Below are 11,423 nucleotides of genomic sequence, written 5' to 3' on the forward strand. Positions count from 1 at the left end.
GAAGAGTAGAGCTGGGTCGCCTTCATCACCTCTGAGTTACAGCATCGAAGGTGGACGATGACGATGAAGTAATTAATTCAGTTTGTATACACTGGATTATTCCCAGCTTTATTACAATAATATTTTTCAATATTACATTACAGTCATTTAGCAGTCGCTTTTATCCAAAGCGACTTACAATTCAGATTCTATCACACTGTAGGCACAGCTACAGGAGAAATTTTGGGGTTAAGTGTCTTGCTCAAGGACACATCAACATGCGACAAGCAGGAGCCGGGGTTCGAACCGCCGACCCTCTGATTGAAGGACGGCCTTGCTCTCCACAGTCGCCCGATAATCAATATCTAGTGTATATATCCAAGAGGAAACTCTCTGCCATAAAAGCACACCCTGGATGTGTAAGGTTGGGCTCTGTCTTCAGCTGGAGAGGAACTGCTACAGGGACTACCCCTGCTGCTAAAAATTGCCTAGACATGGACAAATATAACAGCCTGTAGCATGGACACTGAAAGCTCTACATATTCTCAAAACTGTTTGACAATATGTAAAATAGGTTGAATTTCATTTATTTCATTAATTGTTTATAAAGAGAAACTGATGAAAATTCAAATCCGTTTATTTACTTTTTTGTTATTACACACTTGTTTTAAGCATTTATAACATATAATAATGACAACATACTTGCCTGGTTTTGAAAGTTACATTTCTCCTGAAAAAAGGAGCAAAATAATTTTCAAAAAGGACATTGTCTAACACATTTATTGAAGAAAAAAGACAAAAAAGACCAGGCGGACCTTCATAACACTGTGTGCATAGGGTTTTAAGAGTTAAAGTTGTTTCGGAGACTCTCCACATGTCCAACTATAAACATTGTTGTTTCCCTTACAGTGAGATCAGGACAAAAGACCCTCAAAACAAATATCAGAGCAGTCTGGTGGAATCACAAACAGTCTTGAGTGGTCGCAATCACCTCTAGCTGTGTATATCATATGGTGGTAAAATGTCCTCACCAGGCCGCCCTAATCCCATCTGTCATCAGTCTTGTCAAATGTCTATCTGGATCTAAGTTCCTGCCTGGCTCTGGTCCTCCATTGTCCCCTCCATCAGCAGCAACCAGATGGTTTCTCTCCCGTATGAGTTCTCATGTGTACCTTTAGGTTTCCACTTTTGATAAAAGTTTTCCCACAGTGAGCAGATGAATGGTTTCTCTCCTGTGTGGATTCTCGTGTGTGTCTGTAAATTTCCTCTCTGTGCAAAAGACTTCTTGCAAACGGAGCAGCTGTAGGGTTTCTCTCCGGTGTGTGTTATGTGTCTCTTCAGTTATGCTTTTTGCAAAAAGCTTTGACCACAAACTGAGCACTTGAAAGGTCTCTCGTGTGTGGATTCTCATGTGTGTGTAAATTCCCTCTCTGTGCAAAAGACTTCTTACAGACTGAGCAACTGAATGGTTTCTCCCCTGTGTGACGTGCCATGTGGAAAGTCAGCTCTCGCTTTTGTATAAATCCTTTACCACAAACTAAGCAACTAAACGGTTTCACCCCAGTGTGACGGGCCATGTGGTCTGCCAGATGTACTTTTTGTATAAATCAAAGTGAGCAGCTGAATGGTCTCTCTCCTATGTGAATTATCATGCGTCTCTTTAGACATCTTCCTTTGCCAAATCTCTTCCCACACTCAGAGCAGCGAAATGGTTTTTCTCCAGCACTACATCTGGAACCACCGACAGAAAATTCATTATTCAGAGAGTTTAAACCTGACTGAGGTTCTCTGGTCTCCTTCCAGTCATCAGTTTCTTGTTTGTTACATTGTGAGGCTTTGTCACTGCTGGATAATTGGAAATGTCTATCTGGATCTGAGTTCCTGTCTGGTTCTGGTCCTCCACAGTCCTCTCCATCACCTTCTGTTTCCATCTGTTCAGTTTGTCTTTGATGAAGCTGTGAGGACTGAGCTTCCTCTTCATCATCTTCACTCTTCACAGGAGTGAATGTGAACTTGATATCAGCCTCCTCCAGACCTTGAAGCTGCTCTCCCTCCTGACTGGTCCAGAGTTCCTCCTGTTCCTCTTTAATGTGTGGGGGCTCTGGGTCCTCCTGGTCCAGACTGGAGCTCCACTCCTGCTGCTCAGGGGGAACCTCTTCTTTAACCACCAACAGCTGCTGGACGTCTGCAGGACAGAATGAAGTACAGACATGTTACCGATCACCTGTCAGACTAAACTTAAACAGAAAATAATAAAAGAGTGAAAACAATCAGATGTAGTTCAAAAATAGAGAAGAAATTCAGCAAAAGAACCATTAATGATGGAATGTTTTCTCAATGAGTTCATCTGATTAACAACCGAAATGTAAACAACAGGCTGAGAGGGAGGAAAAGAAATCATTCAGCTGTTACTTTCACTTACTTACCAATTAGTCGTTCTCTCTTCCAAAGAAATCCAGCAACGTAACTATTCATGAAATGAAATCACACACTTTCGGATCCTCCTTAGCCCGGGGATATGCAGACACATTACCGGTTTATAAGAGAGGCATTGAACAATGCAGCGGGACGAGGGACAGAAGTACCAGAAGCTCCGTGGGGAGAGAGAGACATCATGTAGAGACGCCACAGTTTCAGATCTAACTCCACGAGTTAAGGGCTGAGAGTTAGTAATATGATGGATCTCAACCACATATCGGAGCACAAGGGTCCGGGGCAATTACAGAAGCAATGAAAATGAGGCACATAGCATCTGACGACATTTATGACAATACGAGATTGTGAACCGCTTACAGAAGTGGACAAGAAGCCTACAAGAAAGCTTCATTTAACAGACGTTAAATCAGGAGTCTGATTAAATATCAGGAGTGATTGTGACGCGCCAAACCCGCTCTGCAGAACATGTGGCGACAGGAAGATCAGCTGCTGGAGGTTGTAAATGACGGTGGGCTTAAAAGTATGTTTGAGACAACAACTCTGCTGGTGTTTAGGATTAAAATCAAGGCTGAATATCCTGAGATCACCACTAAAGCACTGAAACCCTGCTTCCATTTCACACATCCTCTCTGTGAAGCGAGATGTTCTGCAGTGACGGAAACCAAAACTAAACGGAGTAGACTGGACATCAGGAACAGACTTAGGGTGTCTTTGTCTCCCTTTACCCCCAGATGGGACCGTCTCGTTGCAGAGAAACAAGCTCAGGGCTCCACTGATTCAGCGTTATTGTGAGTTGTATTATTTATGCATTTTATATTTGTTTTCATGCCGATCGTATCATTTTATTTCGTCGTGTTTTTCCCCCACACCTTGAAGGCCGGTCCGTGAAAATATTGTCATTAAATCAACCAAAGAAGAAGTAAAGAGAACCAACCTGCTCTGTGTGACCGAAGCTGAGGCATGAAAACAGCGTCCAGTAGTCTCCGTTGTCGCTCGTTCTCCTCTTTTGAACGAGAGAGTTCCTCCTCGTACTCTGCTATCGTTCTTTCAAACACACCAAATATCTCTTCAGCAGCCGCAGTTAGTCGCTGGTTGACTAAACATCTCAGCATTTGGACTTTAGACATTTCCACACAACCACACAAACTGCGTCACAAACACCGTTTACTCTCATTAAACTCTGACTAGCGCTGTGTGGATCACTTCCGTCCCCGTCGGTCTGTTTCCAGCTAGCATGCTAAGCTAACTTCAATAGCTTTGTAGGCTACCGGGAGATGAGTCAGAGGAAACACGTTGAGAGAAAAGTCCATTCAGAAGGTTTATCCGGACACACAGAGACCAAGATGGAGCTCACACACACTCAGTGAACACAACACAGAGACTCTGCTAACAGACGTGTTTCTGATAGACGCCATCTTGGTCACAAACTGTGAAGTTAGCCTCAGTTTCCGGGGCACATCCGCTGCTGACTTTCAAAATAAAAGTGTTACTGAAATGACAGACTTCCTCATAAAAACACAGACAGGAAGTTAAATGATTGAATATATTTACATTCATTGAGCATTAATGTCAACACAAGATCCAAATAAGTTGCTGCTTCTGGAGCTTTCAACCACAAACTGGGCCTCTTCACGGAATCTTTTGCTTGGATGTCATTAAATTACCTGTTAAGATGTAATTCATGTTGTAGTCAACTCTGGTGTGATTTATTTTCTAGGAGTACAGAAAAAAAGATGCATTGTTCTTAAGTTACAGCAATATTATATTAACTTCTTCAAATATAAGTTACGCTTGAATACACTTCTTTTAGAGAACTATAACCTCTTAAACATGTCGGCCTGTGTTAAAAAAAAGAGTGATACAGAGTGTAGAGTTTTTGACAAAACATGGACTTTAAAGTATTTCTCTGCTGAGGTCAAAGGTAAAGCTGCGTGCTTAGTTTGTGGAGAACAGATCGGATTACAATTTGAATCGTCATCACGAGACAAAACACTCGGAGGAATACTAAAACGTGACGGATGCAGAGCGGCACGGACATCTGAGGCTTTATAAGCTGCTAAAGCAACATGCTCAGAAGATGTTGCTTCTCTTTGGATCGACCTCCACATGTGAACAAATGAAGTTTAACTAATCCAGATCAGATCCTCTCTCACTGACCATCAGCTTCACATCTCACCTCACACGTTCAGCCGGACTTCAGTTCATCGCTCACTGAACTGAAGAACAGGAAATGAGGTCATTGGACTACAAACAATAGTAATAACAGAACTAATTATCAGAAACATGATCCCTGTTAGTGTTGTACTATTACATATGTATCTTTGTTTGGATCATCCTTCCTGCTGCAGCTCATTTGAACTCCTTTATACTCTGTTTGTGTAGTTAGGAAGTGTTTGAAACATCATGTTTACAGTTTACCTCTGAGATGTAGTGGAAGTACAAAGTTGAATAAAATGGAAAATTGAATTTGTATTTAAGTACTTTTATTATTCCACCACTGATCATACATTCATACATTCACTCTCACAGCTCATCAGAACCAACAATGTGCTTCAGTCTAATGGTCCCCCCCCCGATCCAACTGATCCAGTGTGACGATGGTTAGAAACAAGAGATCCACAGGAAGTTCACCAGGAGGTCAAAGGTTAAGTTTATTGTCATCTGTGGATTGAATGAGCTCCACCGCGTCAACACAAATGTTACAGCGATGAATGAACGACAACATTTAGGAATTCTTTCATCACTTTTCAAAAATTTAAATTTCTATACAAATAGTAAACGTGATCGTTTGGGTTTAAACAGGAACTCAACCAGCAGCATCGGAAACTGACTGAAAAGTTTCGTTTGGGTTTTTTTATGCAAAAATGCGAAATATTGCTGCTTTATAAGATAATTTACAGCAAACGGAATGTTTTAGGTTTTTTTGGGACGACGAGACATTATGAATATTCAGATTCGTCTTTTATGTATAAAAAAATAAAATTAAAAAAAACTGGACAAACGGCCGAGTCACATCGCTTCTCTCCAGATTTCCCGCGTCGACTCTCCGGCACACTGGTGGTACTTCAGCTCCGTGTACCAAGCGAAGCCTTCGCCGCAGACGCTGCAGCTGTACTGTTTCTCCACCGTGTGGACGGCCATGTGCGACTGCATGCTGGCCTTGTGAGCGTATTTCTTACCGCAAACCAGGCACGGGAATGGTTTCTCTCTGGTGTGCGTTCTCATGTGGATCTCCAGATGGGACTTGTAGAGACATTTCAGACCACAGACGGAGCAGAAGAAGGCCTTCTCCCCCGTGTGGTACTTCATGTGGTTCTTCAGATTGTAATCGTGGTGGAATCTCTTTCCGCACTCGGTGCAGCTGTACGGTTTTGTGACGGTGAACCTCGTTTCGCTTTCGGGAACTTCGTTACTGTTTAGACCGGACCTCCTGTCGTCTTTCCAAAAATTGCTGTCGGGTTCAAGACACTCTTCTTTGTTGACGGAATGACATCCCATAATACTGTCAGAGATTTCATTATTCTTCAGAGAGTTTAATCCCGACTGAGGTTCTCTGGTCTCCTTCCAAAAATCACTATCGACACTATCATCAGTATCTGGTTCTGGATGTCTATCTGGATCTGAGTTCCTGTCTGGTTCTGGTCCTCTACAGTCCTCTCCATCAGCTTCTGTTTCCATCTGTTCAGTTTGTCTTTGATGAAGTGAGGACTGAGCTTCCTCTTCATCGTCTTCACTCTTCACAGGAGTGAATATGAACTTGATATCAGCCTCCTCCAGACCTTGAAGCTGTTCTCCCTCCTGACTGGTCCAGGGTTCCTCCTGTTCCTCTTTAATGTGTGGGGGCTCTGGGTCCGTGTGCCGGCTCAGTCTTCCTCCTTCTGTGGACTGTTCCCCTCCTGTAGGACTTCTTCTTCTGTGGTGGTTGGTAAATGTTTCATCGCTCTGAGAGACATCATCATGTTTCACAGAGTTTAAACCAGACAGACGTCCACAGCTCTCGTCCCAAAAATCACTGTCGGCACTGTCTTCAGTCTCAGGTTCAGAAGAGTCTCCAGTATCTGGTTCTGGATGTCTATGTGGATCTGAGTTCCTGTCTGGTTCTGGTCCTCCACAGTCCTCTCCATCACCTTCTGGAGGCTCCGCCTCTCTGTTCTCCTCAGTCCGACTCTGATGAAGCTGTGAGGACCGATGACCAACACACTGATGATATTTCAGCTGATAATGCCAACCGAATCTTTGCTCACAATATCTGCAGCTGTAGACTTTCTCCCTCGAGTGGACTTCCAGATGTTTCTCCAGATGTCGCCTCCAAGCAAATTCTTTCCCACAAACGGTGCAACTGAACTGCGTTTGCCTCGCGTGGATCCTCATGTGCTGAACCAAAGACTCGCTGTCACTGCATCCTGTGTTGCACACTGAGCAGCGGAACGGTTTTTCCCCCGAGTGACATGTCATGTGAGAACTTAAGCTCTCACGCTCGGCAAACGTTCTACCGCAAACTGAGCAGCCGAACGGTTTCAGTCCTGTGTGGAGTCTCACGGGAACCTGCAGCTGGTGCTTCAGGTTCAACCCTCCACCGCTCTGAGAGCCGCCGACAGACGTGTCGTCGTCGTCTTGGAGCCGCGAGGACTCGCCGACACACTCGTGACCGACGAGTTGGGACTCCAGAGCGAATCTCTCCTGACAAATGATGCAGCCAAGCGGTTTCTCTCCCGTGTGGACGGACGTGTGTCTTGACAGGTGTCCCGCCGTTGCAAATCCTTTTCCGCAAAATAAGCAGCTGAGCGGTTTCTCTCCTGTGGGGGGGTTGTTGTGTGTCAGCAGAGTGAGACTGTCTTCAGATCTTTCGTGACACTCAGACGAGCTGAAAGGTTTCATGTCAGTGTTACATCCTGGATCTCTGACAGAGACCTCCTCACTGTTCAGATGCTTCGGACCTGATTGAGGTCGATCACCTTCAACTCCGTTATCAGTCTTGAGTTCAGTTTCAGCCTCGTCTTCAGAGCAGCTGAAAGGTTTCTTGCTGCTATTAAATCCATCATTTGCAGAGACCTTTTTATTTCTCTGGTATGTGAACCCTGACTGATGTTTCCTGGTCTCTTTCCAAAACTCAACGTCAACACTGTCATCAGGTTCAGAGGACGGTTCATTCTTGACATCAGTTCCTGGTTCTAAATGTCCAACTGGATCTGAACTGGCTGGTTCTGATCCTTCAAAGTCCTCTTCATTAAAGCCACTTCCTCTGAACTGTGAGAACTCACCGAGACACTTGTGTTTTTTGATCTGAAAATGCCAGAAGAATCTCCTCCCACAGACGGTGCAGCTGAATGGCTTCACCCCCGAGTGGACCGCCATGTGCTGCGACATGATTCCCCTCTGAGAAAACCGTTTACCGCAAACGGAGCAGCTGAACGGTTTCTCTCCGGTGTGGGTTCTCATGTGTATCTCCAGGTGGGAACTAAACTGACGTTTCTGACCACACACGGAGCAGGTGAACAGTGTCTTTCCTTTGTGCATCCTCATGTGGGTCACCAGAAGGTAGTTGTTGGGAAACGTCATGTCACATTCTGAGCAGCTCAGCGGTTTGTTGCGTTCGTCCCCTCGGGCCCCGAGGAGCCGCGAGTACTCTCCGACACACTTGTGGACTTTGAGCTGCGACGTGGCCCTGAATCTTTTGTTACAAACACTGCAGCTGAACGGTTTTGCTCCTGTGTGCGTCGCCATGTGAGACGTGACCGCTCCTTTGTGGCGAAAGCTTTTACCGCAGAGTGAGCAACTGAACGGTTTCTCCCCCGTGTGGATTCTCAGGTGGTAGTCCAGACCAGCTTTCTGAGTGAACTTTTTACCGCACACGGAGCAGCCGAAGGGTTTCACTCCTGTGTGAGTTCTCATGTGTATATTCAGATTTCCTCTCTGTTTAAATGTTTTGGCGCACACGGAGCAGCGAAACGGTTTTCTTTCAGGATCCGTATAGTCTTCTTCAGGCTCAGATTCAGATGAGTCTGAAGTCTCACTTTCCTGTTCTGGGTGTCTATCTGGATCTGAGTTCCTGCCTGGTTCTGGTCCTCCACAGTCCTCTCCATCACCTTCTGTTTCCATCTGTTCAGTTTGTCTTTGATGAAGCTGTGAGGACTGAGCTTCCTCTTCATCGTCTTCAGTCTTCACAGGAGTGAATGAGAACTTGATACCAGCCTCCTCCAGACCTTGAAGCTGCTCTCCCTCCTGACTGGTCCAGAGTTCCTCCTGGTCCTCTTTAATGTGTGGGGGCTCTGGGTCCTCCTGTTCCTCTTTAATGTGTGGGGCCTCTGGGTCCTCCTGGTCCAGACTGGAGCTCCACTCCTGCTGCTCAGGGGGAACCTCTTCTTTAACCACCAACAGCTGCTGGACGTCTGCAGGAAACAGAACATACATTCCTTCAGGTTAAAACTCTACTACAGACTGAAATAATACATTTATAAACAATCATCAGCCTTCAAACCTGAAACTGGACATCCTTGTCTCCAGCTGTGGCTCGGGGGGCTCTTTGAGACTATCTTAGTTCTGGAGTGAAACGTCCTCTCTCTGTCTCTTTCTTTCTGCCTCTTTGTCTCTCTCTCTGTCTCTGCCTCTCATTGTAGAACTCTGGTCGTCTCAAACACAATAAAACCCTCACCCTGGACATGAACTGTTTGTGCCCCTCCCATCTGGCAGGAGGCTGAGGTCCATCAGGACCAAGACCTCACGCCACAAAAACAGCTTCTTTCCATCCGCAGTCGGGCGGACTGCTCCCCGGGCGCCTGCGTGGGCAGCCCACTGCTCCCTATATATACAGGGATGGGTCAAATGCAGAGAATGATTTCCCCACTGTGGGACTAATAAAGGAATGTTTCTTATTATTTTTACACTACTGTTATCCGTTCGTTTGTGCACTTTATTTTATTTTTCATTTATTTTATATCTCTCTGTAAATTGTAATATGTTTCTACTTGCACTGATTGTTGTTGATTGTTAAATGTTTGCACCTCCCATCACGCCAAATTCCTTGTATGTTCAACATACCATGGCAATAAACGGTTCTGATTCTGACAAGTAAGTTTATCACAACATGTGACCAACAAGCAGAACAGAACATCTGTTTGTGGAGCAGCCGTCGGGTAACGGTAGTGATGTCATCACTGCAGGTAACGTTAGTGATGACATCACTGCAGGTAACGGTAGTGATGACATCACTGCAGGTAACGGTAGTGATGACATCACTGCAGGTAACGGTAGTGATGACATCACTGCAGGTAACGGTAGTGATGTCATACAGAGTTTGATCACAAGAACAGGATCATAAATAAGATCATTGTTGAGCTGAGAATGTTGTAGTTTTAACATTTTAGAACTCAAGAAAGAATGTTTGTTTACATACAAGAAGAGGACAGGAGGACAGACGAAAGGAAGACAGAGGAAAGGAGGACAGAGGAGAGGAAAGGAGGACAGAGGAAAGGAGGACAGAAGGCAGAGGACAGAGGACAGGACACTGACACTATCCGACGTCTGTGTTCTTCATTCTTTCTAAACTTCCCTCATAAATGTGATTTATTTTATTAACATGTTACGTTTTGTTTCCAGTGAATATTAATAACTTCATAAAGACACTTTAAAACTGTTGCTGCTACATTGAAAATATAAATACATTCTGATCCTGTTCTGAATGTATTTACAGTGCCCTCCAGAATCATTGGCACCCTTAGAGAATTTGAGCAAAACAGGCTGTGAAAAAAATTCTTTGCCGTTTATCCTCTTGGTCTTTCACTCAAAATATTCCCAAAAATCTTACCTTTTCATTGAAGTAAAATTATTGAAAGAAAAAAAAATGTTGACATTAAACAAATATTTTTCTCCAAAACATGTTTGCCACAATTATTGGCACCCCTAGAACATCTCATGATTAAAATCTAACTGAAGTATAATTCCAGTCATATTTTACATTTTTAATTTCACCTGTTTGATTAGGAACTCTTAAGTTGTCAACCATGACTTCCTGTTTCACTGGGGTATAAATATGAGGTGACACAGGCCAAATTCCCTTAGTCATTCATCACTATGGGAAAGACCCGAGAACACAGTGACGATGTGCGACGAAAAGTTGTTGAGCTGCACAAATCAGGAAAAGGATATAAGAAAATCTCTAAACAGTTGAAAATACCCATTTCCACTATCAGGGCAATAATTAAGAAGTTTAAAGCGACGGGAGATGTTAAGAATCAGCCTGGAAGAGGACGTGTGTGTACATTGACCCCACGCACCGTGAGGAGGATGGTTCGACTGGCAAAAGAATCTCCAAGGATCACAGCTGGAGAACTGCAGAGGTTAGTTGAGTCTTGGGGTCAGAAAGTCTCCAAAACTACCATCAGACACCACCTACATCACCACAAGGTGCCAGAAAAAAGCCTCTGCTGTCAATCAACAACAAACTAAAGCGCCTACGTTACTGGGACTTTCAATGGGACCGGGTTATATGGTCAGATGAGACCAAAATAGAGGTTTTTGGCAACAAACATCAACGGTGGGTTTGGCGTAGACAGAAAGATAGCCATACAGAGAAGCACCTCATACCCACTGTGAAGTATGGTGGCGGATCTTTGATGTTGTGGGGCTGTTTCTCTTCCAAAGGCCCTGGACATCTTGTTAGGATACATGGTATCATGGACTGCATCAAATACCAGCAGATATTAAATGAAAACCTAACAGCCTCTGCCAGGAAGCTTAAAATGGGCCGTGGTTGGACCCTCCAGCAGGACAATGATCCGAAGCACACCTCAAAATCTACACAAAGATGGTTCACCGACCACAGAATAAAGGTTTTGCCATGGCCATCACAGTCCCCCGACCTAAACCCCATAGAAGATCTGTGGGATGAGCTGAAGAGGAGAGTCCACAAGCTCGACCTCGGGATCTGAAGGATCTGGAGAGATTCTGCATGGAGGAATGGTCTCAGATCCAGTGCTATGTGTTCACCAACCTCATCACGCATTATAGGA

General features: G+C 44.5%; 1 protein-coding gene across 1 annotated transcript; it reads right to left on the bottom strand.

The window, feature by feature from the left end:
- Positions 1-368: 368 nt before the first annotated feature.
- LOC116377485 (zinc finger protein 84-like) lies at positions 369-8,516 on the bottom strand. The gene is made up of 3 exons (XM_031839125.1): positions 5,542-8,516; position 3,020; positions 369-2,164 (listed from the first exon to the last, which is right to left on the bottom strand). The coding sequence occupies exons 1-3, from the start codon at positions 8,512-8,514 to the stop codon at positions 1,587-1,589; spliced, it is 3,552 nt and encodes a 1,183-aa protein (XP_031694985.1). The 5' UTR covers positions 8,515-8,516; the 3' UTR covers positions 369-1,586.
- Positions 8,517-11,423: the final 2,907 nt, after the last annotated feature.

The sequence above is a fragment of the Anarrhichthys ocellatus genome, unplaced genomic scaffold (genome assembly GCF_004355925.1).
Source record: "Anarrhichthys ocellatus isolate YVR2014 unplaced genomic scaffold, GSC_Weel_1.0 scaffold1307, whole genome shotgun sequence".
Taxonomy (NCBI): Eukaryota; Metazoa; Chordata; class Actinopteri; order Perciformes; family Anarhichadidae; genus Anarrhichthys; species Anarrhichthys ocellatus.

Excerpts from the sequence above, each read along its gene's own strand:
- LOC116377485 (XM_031839125.1), bottom strand. The coding sequence starts at position 8,514 with ATGGAAACAGAAGGTGATGGAGAGGACTGTGGAGGACCAGAACCAGGC.